Consider the following 16,645-nt stretch of genomic DNA (forward strand, 5'->3'; position numbering starts at 1 on the left):
TAGCCTTGAATTAAACAGCAGTTGAGCTCAGCAATCCCTAACCGAGGAGGAGGCACTGGGGACAGGAAAATAGTTCCCAAGAGCAGTGGGCAGAGATGACGACCTGTAACAAATAGTACAGAACAGAAAGGCCACAGACAAAGAAGCTAGGCAATCACTATCCTTGAACAATCTCACAGTCTAGGAGGATAGGTTTTTCTTTTCAAAATCTCCATCTTCCAATTCCTGCAAATTCAAATGAATGTACTGAGCTTCAGAAAGAAAGGAAAACTCCGACTGTCATAGGAAAATGGTAAATAGGAAAAGAAAAATTCACAAAGGGCAATTTTATAAATATCTATCCCAGTGTGTGACCATAGGTGGGATTAAGGATTTTCACAACAAAGAGCCTCCATTAGAGCTACCCTGAACTACTGAAAGCATTCTTTCTAACAAGATACATAAAGAGGGAGACCAATCAAGCCCTAAAACGGCACTTACTGCCTTGTAGGCATTCGATGAATTTGTATAAATCTCCAAAAGAAGATCAGCAGAAAGAAGGGAAGATCTGGGAAGGAGGGAGGAAGTAAGTTGACCATGATTGATTTTTCAAAGTACAATGAGGTTCTGTACGGAGGCAGCCAGTAGCAACTGTAAAATGAAGGGTAAGCCATATTTAGAGCAATAAATTTTATGAAATGTTAATCGGGTTTACTCTTAGAACTCCCTTTTTCATTATTATGTTTAATACCAAACACTAAAAAATTAATCAGGAAATTCCATCTGGCCAACAATTTCAATTTATGAAATTCCTTTTCCTGCAGAAGATTAAAACCAATCCCTTGGAGTAAATTGAACATTCCAAGACAGCCCCAAACAGCCTGAACAAAGACTCCAGAGTGTCATTTTCTTTTTTATTGGAACATCTTTGAGTCACTTGTAATCTATAAATAAACGTGCATTTTGCAGAGATCCCTCTACAAAAAGCAGTGCCATGCTTGGAATTCAACATGCGAGACTGTTTTTTAAAAGTGTTTTGATGTTTAAAAAGCTAATTATGGGCCCCACATAACACAGGAGTTATAACTTGCTTACTACAAGTTTTGTGTTGGTTCACAACTCGTTGAAAGATTTTTTTTTTTATTTCCACACCTTATTTTAAGTGAAAGTCAAGGTTAATTAAGGATTTTTCCGATTATGGCCGCCCTGGTCTAGAGGAGAGAGAGAGAGAGAGAGAGAGAGAGAGAGAGAGAGAGAGAGAGAGAGAGTTCTGTTTTTAAATCTCTTGGGTTTCCCTGGATGTAATACAAGAAAATTATTTAGTAATAAAATAAAATAAAATATTTTTGACAAAAATCCTTGAATAAAAGAAAAGGGCAAAAGGAATTTGGGGAGGGGAGCAATGTTTATCTTTCCAGAAAGGCATGTTCGAGTATAAATACATAAAAAGTGCCATTAAAAACACTAAACACTGGTCCTAGATGTACTTGGTCAAATTATTGGCTGATTTTTGTATCAAAAGGGGAGTGTTGTTGGTGTAGAGCAGGCTGACACAAGAGCCCATGTTGGTACCACTGCAGCCACTGCTGTATACAGAAAGGCCCAGATTATAGACTTAGAATTTTAATAGAAGTAAATGTTAACTGCTCTTCTAACAGCATGCGGCCTAAAACTGCAGGAAGAGAGAAAGTAATTCAAGGAAGAAATTTATTTCCGCCTCCATCTTAATTGACAAGGATTAAGTGTCCAGATACCATCAGGGTTTGCCCCAGAAAGTAAAAAAGAATTCTGAGTAGTTTTCTTCAAAGAAATCCTCTGCGGCCACACAGACCTCAGCTGCAGTGACCAGAGGCAGAAGAGCCCTCCGATACTCAACTCTTGTAACAGAAACTAATTGATTTTCTGTAATTTGGCCTGTCTTGCCAAATTACATTTCAGACAGAGTGAAAATCACCACTTCCAAGCTTGCTGTTTCTTGACAATTGAAAATGAGTAACAATATTTTTTTTTCAAAGAAGAAAACGGAAACACAACATTGGATTTCTATGGTGCTATGCAAATCTGACCAAAGTACACACTACAACTTCTCTTTTAACTTCGAGAAGCATTTCTGTTAACACACACAGCACAATGCATTTGATAAGGGGTATTATCACTCTGAAGTGATACTTCATGTATTCATGCATCTGTGTTGGATAAGCTTAGCACAAGTTTTAAGAAGAAGATATGAAGTAAGAAAATGTATACCAACATAAAAATACCTACGTTCTTCCTTGAGACGAGAACGCACTGTAAGTGCCAGAGGGGACCACTGTTCTAGGAACTGCAAGCCTCATAGAGAGCCACCAGGTTAGCTACTACAAGTGTTATAAGGAGGCTGTCTAAAATAATGCTCTCCCTAGAAAACTAAGCAAGGCAAAAATTTTCTAACCTCCACACTCTTCATTTTGACATCTGTGATGGTCACTCAACTCTGACATATTGTGAAGTGTCAAACTGGGGTACGTAAATCATGATAACACTGCTCAAGGTTTTATGAGTTCCATTGTGGTAAGTGAAAGATAATAAAGTTATTTAATAAATCTGTATAAACTTTAAAAAAAAAACCATGGGTTATGCATCAATGTAAAATATTCTTCAGAGGGATCAGACCCGTATACTACAGCAACAATAATTTAAAACAAAACAACTTTACAGAATGGATACAAGTAAATATTAGACTAAAATGCAACTACTGTTTGCCAGAGAGACAATTTATGTGTTTTTAAGTCTGTTCGTTGTCTGAAATCTACAGTTTTTGGTTCCATCCTTAACATAATTTCTTCTCTATGTGGAGAGGAGTGAAAATACCTTTTAGTAGCAAAACTGATCTAAATGGTTGAATAACGTCCATTTGAAATCACTGCTGGGCCATCATTCAATCTCTTTGTTGAATCAGACTCTAGAGTCAGGCTCCAAGGAGACACAAATAATGTCTATGCTCCCCTATCCCTTCTTAATTCATCAATCGCTGGAAACTTTCCCCCTTCTCCCCTCTCTCTGAATTTATCCCAGTAGTTCTGTCATTTGGTTGCTGCTTGGTTTTAACTGATACAGCACTTTTCCATGAAGCACAATGCTGCCTCTCTCAATAGTTATATACTAAACTGTGGTGAAACTGAAGGCCCAGTCACCAAGAGTTCAGACCTATTGTTTTGGGCAGCTCATTCATTCTTGGTTCAAGGGCAGCCTAGGTAGAGGTGCCAGTTCAGATATGCACAAGTAATGACGCTAATTATCTAGCAAGACAATGAGATAAGCTGTTCTGTTCCCTTCGGTACCACTACCATCCAGTGGAAGGCGGGGTACTTCCCCCTCAACGATCGAGGAAGAGTTGATTCACTGAAGAAAGGTCTCGTCAAAGTCCACGTGTCCTGGTGAGGCTGTGTGTGTTTGTGCCTGCACATGTGTACACATGTTGTATATGTTATTGACAGAGGTCAATGCTGAACCTCATTTAGTCACGGTCCACCTTAACTTTGAGGTGTAGTCTCTCACTAAAACTGTAAGAGAGATGCTCCTATCTGTGTTTGTCTCTTCAGCTCAGTTACAGATGCACAGCACAGTGCTTAGCTTTTTCACATGGGTGCTAGGGTTCCAAGCTCAGATCCTCATGCTTGGGAAGACAACACTTTACCAACTGAGCCATCTCCCCAGCCTTCCCTGTTGAGTGGTTCTTTAATGATATACATTTATTCATCATCATCCTTCGGCTCCAAAATAGGAGAGCCATCTGACAGACAAAAAATAATCTCTTTTGAAACAGAATAGCCACTGGTTATTATTTTTGCATTGTTTTTTGAATGAAAATAGAGCTTAGAAGCGTGTGTGTGTGTGTGTGTGTGTGTGTGTGTGTGTGTGTGTGTGTGTATACGCATGCTCACAAACTCTCTAGCTTTGATGGCTAGAATACTCGATTCCAAAGCTCAAAATAGAGAGCCTTTTTAGTTCCTTGCAGAGCTTCGATCACGTGCAAACCACAGCTTGCAGAAACACGGAGTTTAAGGTTTTCTAGCTCTCGTTACTTGCAACTCAGGGTTATCTTCCTTCAAGCATGGGATGAGTCAAGAGGATACATGCAGGTAGAATTTTTGCTGATACGCTATTCCTGTTTCTTTCCAGGGTTTAGTCATATTTTTAGATCAGCAAGCTATTCCTTGAAATCAGATAGAAGACCACAAAAACATTATAGTTCCTAGGCCAGGCCTAATAACAATGTGCCGGCCTCATCTTCCCAGCTGACATTTCATCTCCACAAAGGCCCTGAGCAGGGTGTTCTATTTCCTTGCATCGGGAATGAAGAGAGGGTTATAGATTTCTTTGCCCCACAGCAATCTTCTAGAGAAAGTGACTGTTCCCTCCACATCAGTATTTTATCAGAAGCAAGACTTTAATGGGAAAATAAAAAGAAATGAATCCTGTTCTCCCAACTGCCCAGCAAGCATGTATTCCCAGTCTCTTGTTTTCCCCCCAGTGGCACGTCTCTGGATCTTAAAATGTAGGGCTTTTCTAAGACGAAACTCTGTGTTTAAAGAATGTCTTTTCAAAGACATGAACTACCTTTGTTCCAGTGTTTTTACTACATGCAGATGATCTTGTCAAGTTTTGTCACATGCCCATCATCTTAAATGAATTTTGTTTTCTTTTTATAGGGAATTTGAATTAACTTCACTACCAACCCTTCCTATCCACATGGCTGGAATTTCAACACTGGGCTTCTTTCCATAGCCAAAAAACAAGTAGAAAATAATAGCCAACTGAGAGATCAAACTCACTTCTGCATTACTAAGAAACACTGTGACAACACCCATCCAGCTTCCTGAGACCACAGTGGATGCTTTCTATATTCATCTGCTAGGTATTTTTAAAGCATTGCCTTTGTTTCCACAGGACAAACATAGTTAATTAAAGAAAAAGATTAGTTGGCATGGTTTTAAGATTTGCACATATATTCAAATAGACTTTGAGACACAGTGCCATGACAGCAGAAGCTATCTTTTTATTTTACTTGAAATTACAATGTTGCAATTAAAACTGTTTGCTTCTTCTTAAAAAGCAGAAACTTTGTGCCACTTGCATTATTCCCCTTACACTGTAACACATGGTGCTTGAAGAAGTTACAAATCTTAGCACAAAGTGCCTTTTCCTACCCCTCCCTAGCAAAATGAAGGATCATGGGAAGGGTCACAATTAAACACAACCTAGATGGGGGAGCGGTATTTGTGTTCAGAAAGCAATGTGTTTATATAGATACCAAATACAGAGGTGAACCAGGCCATTTCAACTCTGGCCATTCAAGACTTGCAAAAAAGACTAACCCAAACAAACTATCTTATTTAAGACATATTTCCTAACCAGTCTCATTTATAACTGAAAATCAGCTCTGGCTCAAATATCTTTTTTTTAAATTGATTGAATAACATTGGGAAGGAAAGAGCTGAGACACGCTCCTTGAAAAAATATGGTTAGAAACTCTGTCCTGCTACCTCCTGAGTGCCTGGAAAATGAGAATCTCTGTGTCTTCCAGATGACAGCCACCTTGTTGTGGATCCAAAATAGCTCTCTCAGCCAGAGAGCTGTCTGTCAGTAAGAGTTCTGATGGGTACATATTTGGCATTCAGAAAGAAGGCAAGAAATGGTCTTATGAAAGAAGATTAGCTAGAACTGCCCTCCCTGAAGAGCAAGGGGTAACTGGAAAACAGTGCCTCTCCTAGACCCCACCAAGAGATCAACAGGCATTTCTGGAAATGAGAGATAGTTTTGATAGAGAACAAAGTCAGAAAACGGGATGGTAAGTCCCTACTCCCACCATTAGCTTCCCTAGGCCTTCGAGAGGCCATGATTAGACATAAAATGTACCACACTGGAAGCTTCCCATTCGTTCAAAGAAGCAAATCCATTTACATGCATAGGTTTTGTCTCCCTCTAGTGGCAGGGTGGAGGCCTTTGAAGACGGAGAGAATGTGATTGTATAATGCTTTAGAAATCAGGCTGGGTTTCTATTGGATCTGGCTTTGTACAAAAATGTAGGCTATTCTTTGGGTGTCCTCACATTCTTGGGAAAAAAAAACTCTTCTAATACTCCCTGGGAGGTAGTGCAGTGTGTCCTAACTGTATTCAAGGGGCGGGGTAGAAGGCAGTCTTTCTCCTCTGTAGCCCTATTAAAGATGAAACAACATGGCATTCCCAAGCAATTTTACTGACCAGAAACTCACTCCAGGAGCTAAGAGAGAAGAAAAAGGAAACCCAACTACAGCTAGTATAGAAAACGTGGGGACACAGAAGAGAGATGCCAGTATATCAAGGACCGGAAGGATGAATGGAAGAAATTAGGAGATACATTTTGGAATGTTTGCCTCTGTGTTCCACGCACTTTCATCTTTTTCTTTAGTTATATGAAAGGATTTCTACTACCGCAATCCAGATTACTCATGGGAGGTAGATAAAAAAGTAAAAAAAAAAATAGAAACAGTAAATGACAATTACCTAAAATTATTTTTATATGTATATATGAGAGAGACATGTTTGGGGATTGTTGTGTGTGGGATCTGCAGAAAGCCAAAGATGGTGTCACAGCTTCTGGAGTTGGAGTTACAGAGAGGTGTGACTCCCTGGATATGGGCGCCGGGAAACAAATTTGGGTCCTCTGGAAGAGTTGAGAGTGCTCTTAACCACTGAATTATCTCTCCTGGCCAGTTTACAGGTTATATTTCCAAATGGAGGGACCATATTACATAATACCATAACTTCTTGTAAATAATAATGGAAACAAATCATAAGATGTAGCTGTCTAATCTGTAGGTTAGTGATCGATAACAGAAATGCATCTGTGTGAAATATGGAGAGTACGTATCTTTTCTTTCTCTATAGTTGGGCATCAGTGACTTCCACTGGATTACTTCGCTTGGAAATCTCCAAGGCAACCAAGCATTCACAAGTTTCCACAGAGAATAGGTTCGTTTTCTGGCTCCTTTTTACCTTATACTAGACACATAAGTCAGAAGCCCCAAAGTAATCCCCAACTCTCTATCAGGTCCCTCGATCTCATCTTACACATCTCCCAGAAATAGATGTTTTACTGTACCCTTTACCACTACCCCAATTTGTTATTTCTTTTCTAAAGAACATATCCTCTCCACAGCCCCCATTTGTGAAATACATCCACCACACTGCACTGCTTCAAATATTCTTGAGGTGCCTACTCTGTGCTCTGGAAATACTGTGGTGAATACCAGACAAGGATCCATTGAAATCAAAGATAGCTGTTAGGTACTACATGAACAGTTAAAATCAGATGGTGAAAGTGAGGACTACTGTAGACTAAGTTTTTAAATTTAAAAAAAAATCACCTGGAATTTCAACAAGGGATATGAAAAACTCTATTTGTTTTTGCCTTCCTGAGAGTGGAACGCAGCACCTTCTACGTGGTACAAAGGCTGTACCACTGAGCCCAGCCCAGCCCAGCCCAGCCCAGCCCAGCCCAGCCCAGCCCAGCCCAGCCCAGCCCAGCCCAGCCCAGCCCAGCCCAGCCCAGCCCAGCCCAGCCCAGCCCAGCCCAGCCCAGGATTAGTGCTGAAGTCAAACACCAAAAGAAACCCATTGAGCTGAGGTCATTTTTCTATCAAAGCTTTCTAACAACAACAACAACAAAAAAAAATGTTTCAGATGCTGCCTAAGAAAAATGGTAAGTAAAAAGCACATAAAAGTTTAATTTTTTTTTTTCGGTCATGAAAACGATTTATTTTTTTAAACTTTTTTTCTGTATGTTTCTCTCCCTAAAATACCAAGTCTATAAAATATAACAGCCATAAAGTCTTGCTTTCTAGTATGTCAATGTTGCCTAATTATTGAACTAGGTTGTTCATAGCAGGCATACAAATAAGTATCGGTTGAAATAATGCACAAATTTGTGTACGAAGTGTGCGAGCAAGACAGAGAAAATAAGTGCGTTTGAGAGTCCAGGAAGCCTTTGTGGTGATGTCAGGATCATTTGTTTCAACTCATGGGCTTAAGCTGAATTTAAAACCCTTGGTGAGGCTTCCTAGCCTTGGCTCTCCCTCAAAGAGCTGTCAAGCACAAACACGCCCAAGCTCTACTGCCACAGAGCTCTCCAACTCCCCGCTAGGAGGAGTCACACAGGACCCACAACCCCCACCCACTCACCCACCCACAGTTCTCTGGTTCCGCCCCTCCCCGTCAGATTTCCGTCAGCTTTTGAGTTGGGTTGCCGGGAATAGTAGTCTTCCGGTCCAGGCCTACAAGGGTTGTGGCGCATTGCCAGAACTACGCTTCCCAGAGAGCCTCGCGGCGGAGGGAAGGTGGGTCACCTGACCCGGTCTTCGGCAATGCAATGGCGGCACCCGTGCTGCGTTCGGGTTTCCCTGGAAGACGCTGGGCTTTAGCGTGGATAGACGACTGTTCCCGCCTCCGAAGTGGCTCTCAAATTGGGCCCATATCCAACTGGGCTAGGAGACAGAGTTCAGTGGCTCAGCCTTCCCTCCACACGGCTCAGAAGCCGAGGAAAGGGTATATTTTCTTCGTACCTATACCTGTCTCGTGGAAGTGCGGAACGAAGATAATGGCTCCCGCAGCCCAGCCTGAGGGTTTTAGTGAACTGGAGGGTGGTTACCTGTGTAATGTGGGCAACAGAACCTAAATGAAAACACAAAACCAGGCCTGCCATCTCCACCCTCACACTTAAACCTCTGTCCTAAAATAGGCATGTTTGGACAACGTACGAGTGTAAAATAGCGTTTCCTCTAGCGGTCCTACTAACTAGTGTGGTTGTCTGTGACACTAGACTATGGCACGTATATAGCGGGCATTTGGCGTTACTACGAGCTAGCAATAATTTAAAGACAGAAAATAGCCTTTGTACAAAGCCCCGGATAAGAGAGCTTAATGTTTATTGGAGGTCTTATTAGTCAGATCTCTGGTTTTATGATGGGCGTATTTGTCTAGACCTAGGAGGATGTAGTCTACCGACGAAATCTTTCCCTGACTAAAGATTTGCTTATCCTGTACTTCTGTTAGTTGCTTCAGTGTACATGACTTAAAGCTTCTTATAAAATACAAAACATAAGGCAAATTTTTAATGTTTTGTTTCGTTGAGGTTGGCATTCTTCTTAGTATTTCAGTGGAGAGGAAAATGTCCCAAAGCATCTCATTTCTATTCCCTTTATAAACTAGATCATTTTCTTTCCATGCAATGAAACTGCAGAATTACTTTAATTAGTAGTTAGAGCATGCAGAATTTATGAATTTCTTTATTTTCTTCTCACTTGCAAGCTTTATTTCCAAATTTTTTTTAAAAAGGAATTAATTTTTTTCTCATTGAAATGCTTAAAACAAAACTGGATGCACATGAATAAAAATCTGTATAATACAGAAAATTGCTCAGGAGAAGTGAAGAATAGGAACATACATAAGAATAAAGACTTTTAATTCCCCAAAGAGAACTGAGTACTGGCTCACCAGAGTAGGAATAGTCAGATAAGAGACATTAGTATAGCATTTTATAGCATTTACTAAGATTTGCTAGCAGTCAAGTATGAACAAATGAAAGAATTTTAAGTTTAGGTCTCAAGAACTGGATGTAACTTGGAGGATGGAAAATAAATGTTTCCTCTAATGGTTTACTGTTCTTCTGCACAAGTTTTGAGGAATACCATGTCATGGTAGTCTGTGGTATCTGTGTGACCCTGCCTCTCTAGCTACAAGCTGTTAACAATGAACACAAAATATGGATGATAATTTATTCTTTAGACATCATTTCTCTAGAATTAAAATCCTGGCGTTTGTAGTAAACCTAAATAATTATGAGAAGATAAGATTTTATTATTATTTACTGAGACATTTACTTAGTGTTTACTAATAAGGTACACTTAATTTATTCACCAATAAAATGATACATTTTAAAATATAAGCATATGAAATTTTAATTTAAAACACAATTAAGATTATTATTTGAAATATAGGTTTATAAGAACTTATGTACAGTGACAAATGTAGCATTTTTTAACCATTTTCTTTCCCTTTAGTGAACACAAATGGGCAGCTGTAGTAGGATTGGAAATTCATGCGCAGATTTCCTCCAACTCTAAACTCTTCTCTGGAGCTCAAGTATGCTTTGCAGCACCTCCGAATTCTTTGGTTTCTTATTTTGATGCATCTCTGCCTGGAACTTTACCGGTAAGGTATTTTATATCATCTGTTTTCATTAGAAAATGTTTATGTCATAGTGGATATAGATAAGGAACTACTTGCTTAGTGGATTTTGAATGGTTAGGGATTTTGAATGGTTAAACACTATGTATTAATTGTTTATAAAGACACGTCTCTAATTCCGTTTCTAAATCTGAGTGTATTCATAGCATCTACTCACTTATTTCACAAATGCTTTTAAATGCCTATCAAACACCAGATACTGGTAGGAGCTGTCTAATGCTGAGGAGCGAAGATCTTTGCTTTAGGAGGAACTTAAAGATGGGCAGGGCTGATGCCTTACAAACAGGTAGAGTACGATATGATAATTCTCGCAATGGCGATGTGCAAAGGGTGGTTTTGGAAACCAAAGGAAGGACATGTAATTGAGCAAGAGGAAGTATTATTGTAGGAAATCATAGTAGTGTATCTAGTTAATGGCTGGAAAAAAATGGTGTCCACACTGAGAAGTCAAGTAGGAGTTTGACTGTGTGGTGGAGTGGGGAGGACCCAAGGAAAGAACATGTAGTATGTGATTTTACAGTGCAAGAGCAATGTGAGTTCGGTTATTAAGAGCTAAGAAGCAGTCCGTAATGGAGAAAGGAGACCACTACAGTATAAAAGAGTTGGTTACTGATTTAGCTACTCTTTTTCACTTGATCTGAAGGAGCGACTGAGCCAGTGTCGTCATCAGCAAGAGTTTTAGTGTGGTATTTTTACGTAAGGAGTTGCGTTTTGAAGGATAAGAAGGAAGGATCGGTGTAAATGTTTGAGCTAGTGTGTGGCTCCCCTTCTGTCCAGGAATCTTACACTGTTAAGTGGGAATGGAGTTTCCATCTTTGGGAGCATGTGTAGACGGGGTGATGATTAGTGTGTCATAGGCAGGGACTGTCATGAGTGTGTTCTGTACTCTCAGACATTTAAATACAAGTGAAGGCTGATTGAACAGGCTGTTGGCAGTGTCTTGCATGTGTCTGCTTTACCCAGAGCTTTGATTAGATTAAAGCAGTGTCTCAGGCTTAGAACTCCTCTTATTTGGGCTTTTCATTGTGAGGGATTGCATCTGTCCAAACCACATCCCAGGCCATTGCCTGTCTGCCCTTGGGTCTCTCTAAAGGAAGTCGGCTACAGAGACCTTTGCTGTACGCATGTGGTCCCATCCTCTCAGCTTCTCTTTCTGCCATAATGTGTCTGCCTATGGAGGAGGAGTTCCTGTTTACTGGAGAAGAGATTTGTTTTTAAAAACAGGTTCTTGGGTTGGGGATTTAGCTCAGTGGTAGAGCGCTTGCCTAGCGAGCACAAGGCCCTGGGTTCGGTCCCCAGCTCCGAAAAAAAGAAAAAGAAAAAAAAAAAAAAAAAAACAGGTTCTTTTTTGGGTGAAGACTCACATATAGTAGATACAATATCTACTCAGATGAGTGAAATAGAAGTCAGTTTATATAGCACTTCTACCTTTTTCCTTCTTTGCGAGAACCTTTTTTCTTTATGTTGTGGCTGACCATCAGGAGATGGAAGCTTTTGAACCTTTTGGAAATTTTGTTTTTTTTCCCCTCAGTTGGAAATGTGATACCTAGCAGAGTCTTAGGGTACATTTAGAAACATAGTTTTGGATAAGCAGATATAAGCAGCTCTGAGCAGATAATATATTCTTCAGTTGTGCCTAAATAGAGTCAAATATTGCAGACAGTTCAAAATAACTAGCAGGTCAGCATATTTGGAGAGATGTGCTATGTACTCTAGAAAGTTCTTGCTCTGTGATTAGCAGGTCAGTTAAACAGTGAGTGCATTGAGAATGTGTGAACATTGGATTGAGATTGCAGGGAAGGCTACAATTATTGTTTTCATAAGCAAGGGTTTGCTTTTCTTCATCAAAGCCAGCACCACTCATGGCTCCAGGAGGTGCCATGGCTGTTCTCTCAGCTTTGCTGTCAGCCTGCCCTTCAGAAGTGCCACTCTTTTAAAGAACGGATTTTAGTCTGCCAGCTGAGGAATGTGGAAACCCTCACGCCAAGACTTCACTGAAAGTATTTCATTCCTCTCTTCTTTGCCTGTTATTCAATTTAAAATGTTGTAGAACATGTCTCTGAGGCCCACGGACACAGTATTTGTGATATTTTTACTCTGCGTCTGGTAACTGTAACTAGTGAAGGACTTGAGAGATGGTCTCTGAAGACTAGAGAAGAGTAGTATGCTGTTGTGTAATCCCCTGTGTCAACACAGCGTAACACTGTTGCTTCCTTCCTGCATCTCCTTTCTCTGACTCACTGATGCTCTCACAGAGGGCTGCTCTCCTCATGGCTGCTCTCCTCATGGCTGCTCTGCTTTACCTACTCGGATGTCTTGGTGTCACATGTTCTGCTCCTCAGATCTCACTTCTGTTTTACATGTTTTCCTGGCAATATTTTGCCTTTAAATAGAGCTTTTGTCTCTTGTCTACTTATCAGTCTGTATTTTTAATGTTTTATCTATTTCTATACAAATAATTCATTAACATATTAAATATAGCACTTATTTTTTGTTAAAAAAATATCCATCACCAGGGGAAAGTATCTGCTCAGAAATGTTTGGAAAAGGGAGGAATGTATACATGACACACGCACACACACACACACACACACACACACACACAGAGAGAGAGAGAGAGAGAGAGAGAGAGAGAGAGAGAGAGAGAGAGAGAAGAAAATCATTGGGAAAAGAACAATTTACTTAATTGATGATTTTGGGAAAATTGGTTAGCTATTTAGAGAAAACATATACAGTTTCTATCCATAGAACAAATTGTGTGTGTATTTACAAGTTAATATATATTATTACAAATAACAAATAAATATATATTTACAAGTTAAATGTAAAAATTAAACCACCAAAAAATACAGAATACTCATTTGTTGTTGGGATAGACAGGAAGATATTTTTTGCGAGTATGAAGAGACTTTTGTTAGTCAAAATTAAATTGTTTTGTATATTTTAGTTATTCAAGAAGTATTTATTGACCCACTGATTCTTTAGTAGTCTGTCATAGAAAAACAATGGAAAAAAATTGTTACAGACTTCTCTACAGTGATGTCTACCCAGGACTGTTTGTAATAATGTCAAATTGGAAGCAACCAGAGTTTTTGAGTTGTGGGGGGAATGGTTAAGTAAATTGTGACAAATGTATACAGTGGAGTATTATGAAGCCACTAATAATGTTTATGAAAATGTTGTAGTGGCATAGGAAAGTACTAAAGATAAAATTTTCATTGAGATGAGTAGAATGTCTGCATAGATAGATCACTTAATCTTCTTTTGCCTAAGTTTCTAACTTGCAAAGTGAGGGTAATGTATTAGACTCATTGGATTTTTATGAGAATTAAATGAATAAACTCTTTTAAAATGCTTAGTCACTACAAGTAATAAGTGCTTCATAAATCTAACCTATTAGTATTAACACATAGTGAGTGGCGACTTCCATCTTTATAAAGATTCCCTTCAGTTATTAAGCACAGTTTCTTGTTTTGCGAGTGACAGCAAAAGTAACTGCTATACACAACAGTTGGTATCCTTATTTGCATTTTATCACCATAGATATACTGCAATTATGTCATTTGGCCACAATAGTATATTGGACAAACATTTCTCAGTAAAAATACTTATTTTATTTGCAAAATAGAAAGTTACTAAGTTTTAATGTGTTGTTAATTTAGAAGAGATTTGCTTTGTTCAAAAAGCAGTGATGTATTGTTCAGAAACTGTAGTGTTTCTGTAGAATACATTTGGTCTATGTGTGATTTGTTTTGCCTGCTGACTTGTTAAAAGAGATGCCTGATTACAGAAGGTCCATAAGAGAAAGATAGCGCTTTAAAATATTTCAAGATTAATCAGTAAACACTTAACTGAGTGTATTCAAAGTGCATGGTTTTAACTCCCGATTCAGTAAGCATCAGGCTTCTACTTAAATTATTATTACCTCCCTTTGTGGTTGCCTTCAGTCCTTTCCTCGGCTGACATTGTTTCTGTCTACCAAGTGCTTGTCCCGTACTAGCTCTAGAGAGACAGCTCTGAGCCAGGTCATCGTGCCCTCATGGAGGAACTAAGCACACTGTGACAGTACCTGCTAATACATGTGTACATAGTAGAAGTAGAGTGTGCTTAAGGAAAACATAGGATGGGCAGCCATAATACAAGGCATTTGTAAAACTTACTAAGCAAAAAGTAAATGGACTGTACAAGGAGTGCTGGCTAAGTTGTATGTCACCTTGACACAAGCTGGAGTCGTCTGAGAGGTTGGACCCTCAATGGAGAAATGCCTCCCTCAGATTGGACTGTAGGCAGGAGAACAATTTCTTACTTGGTGATTGATGGGGGAGGCCACAGCCAGTTTTGGGTGGTATTGGGTTGTCAGTCCTGGTTCTATAAGAAAGCAGGCTGAGAAAGCCATGAGAAGCAAGCCTCATTCCTCCAACATGTCAGCTGCTACCTCCAGGTTCCCATCGGTTTGAATTCCCGACTCGGCTTCCCTCAGTGGATTCAGGATATGTAAGTCAAATAATCCGTTCCTCCTCATGACTTTTGGTCATGGTGTTTTATCACAACAATGCTAACCCTGACTAAGACATGAGGGTAGAAGAAACCAGGATATGACTAGCACTAAGGATCACAATGCGTTCCATAGGCCACTAGCAGTGAGTAGGCACTGATGTCTGCCTTCTAACCTCTAGTGTTCACACCTTATGCCCACCTGTTTTTCCAGCTTTCCTTTTCTGTCCTTCCCTAAACAAGAATCTTCGAGGGTGGGTGTAGAGACTGTGGGCCAGAGGGAGTACTTAGAGGCTGCTGCTGTTGCACAGGAGAGGGGGCTCAAGTTAAATAAAGCTGCATAGCTTCCTGACTGCTCAGGTTGGAGACACCCAGTCAGCAGGCCCTGGTGATCACAAGGAATGTTTAATGAGCACTTGAATACCTCCCTTTACAATGTAGCTCGGCATGGGTCACCAGACAGTGCTTGATGGATGAGTCCTTAGTAAAAACAAAGGTAAACGAGCTAGGAGGCAGCAGACAGTAAAAGATAGACAGGTTAAAAAAATGCTTAAAAGCTTTAGTAAATGTCCGTTAAGATATAGAAATAAATCTCTTGGAAATTAAAATTATGGCGCTGTGGCCTATCCCTCCACTCCTATCCCTACATTCCCACGTCAAAAATAAATAAAATAAAATAAATAAAAAAGAAAGAAAAACCTTTCAAAGACTTAGAAGAGAAAGTCAACAAAAATCTTTCTCAAAGACCAAACAGGTAATGAAATTGAGTAATAGAAGAAAATTAGGGACTCAGCTTGGGTAGTTCAGTGTCTGATGGGTAGAAAACAGTTGTGAGGAAGCTCGCACACAGACAATATCAGATGCATTTTCTAGAATCGAAGCACATGCATTTCTGAATGGAAAGGACCTGCCAACCACCCATCACAAAGGGTAAAATGGCCTCAAACGCAGGCATGCCATGAAGTTTCTGACCACTGGGACTGAAGGGAAGATGCTGAAGCCCCTTCGAGAGGGGAAAATGCAAGGGCATGTCATATTCAAAGGACGGGGGTCAGGCAGAAAACAGCAGTGGCACTGACATCTGGACGAGAGTGAAACAAAGTCCTAAATAGTCTTAGCAGAACATACATGATTCCAACCGAGAATTCTGCCCCACTACTTTGTCAATTAGGTGTGCTGGTAGAATAATGGCAGTTTTAAACAGGTGGCTTCTTAAGATTTGCCTTCCATTATCCAGGCTCCTGGAGTAAAGAAGAGTCCCAGGTAGCCAGCTCTACAGCAGATCCCTCAGGCCTCAGAGAAGAGGAGGGTAGGTAGCTTCAGGGAGGATTGGGAACATGGGGAGGTGCGAACAGCAGGTGTCTGTAAGCTGCGCTCTCTGAGGAGAGTGCACACCAAGTATAAAGAAGAAATGAAAGGCAACTACAAAATGACAGGATGTTCCAGAGAGGGAGTAAAATCACTAGAGCATATTTAAGAAATAATAGAAGTCCCGCCCTCCAATTTAACAAACTCTATGACACAACTCAGATATTGGGCAATGCAAGAACAGAACTAAACTTGTATTGACCATAATTGGGATTCATGTTGTAAACTCCTAAAGTGACAGAGAGATGGGGGGGCGGAAGGGTTGGGTGAAGGGGCGAGGAAGAGAGAGATATTAATTGATTCTTAGATAGGAATCAGCTTTGCCATTTAGGCTCCTACGCCCATTCCCCTCTTTGTAGACCTTTAGTTAGTAGTTTGGATTTGTTTTCTTTCTTTTAGAGAGTGGGTGGAAGTTGTTACTGTTTTGTTTCCACTATTGTTTAGTTGGTTACATTTTTAATTGGGTACTAAATACATGATTTAGACTGCCTGGAAACAGACTTTCAGTCCCGGGATTTATTCACTAGGGTTTCTTTTT

At 39.9% G+C, this 16,645-nt stretch overlaps 1 protein-coding gene across 2 annotated transcripts in view; it reads left to right on the top strand.

The window, feature by feature from the left end:
* Positions 1 to 8,337: 8,337 nt before the first annotated feature.
* Gatb (glutamyl-tRNA amidotransferase subunit B) overlaps positions 8,338 to 16,645 on the top strand; it is an 86,583-nt gene continuing 78,275 nt past the window's right edge. Inside the window, exons 1-2 of one of the 2 annotated variants that reach the window (XM_063282121.1) lie at positions 8,338 to 8,544; positions 10,059 to 10,209. In XM_063282121.1, the coding sequence (XP_063138191.1) occupies positions 8,369 to 8,544; positions 10,059 to 10,209 (327 nt within the window). In that variant the 5' untranslated portion in view covers positions 8,338 to 8,368. The remainder of the gene's footprint in view (positions 8,545 to 10,058; positions 10,210 to 16,645) is intronic. The other variant, NM_001399231.1, reaches the window with a different exon arrangement.

The sequence above is a fragment of the Rattus norvegicus genome, chromosome 2 (assembly GCF_036323735.1).
Source record: "Rattus norvegicus strain BN/NHsdMcwi chromosome 2, GRCr8, whole genome shotgun sequence".
In the NCBI taxonomy this organism is placed as follows: domain Eukaryota; kingdom Metazoa; phylum Chordata; class Mammalia; order Rodentia; family Muridae; genus Rattus; species Rattus norvegicus.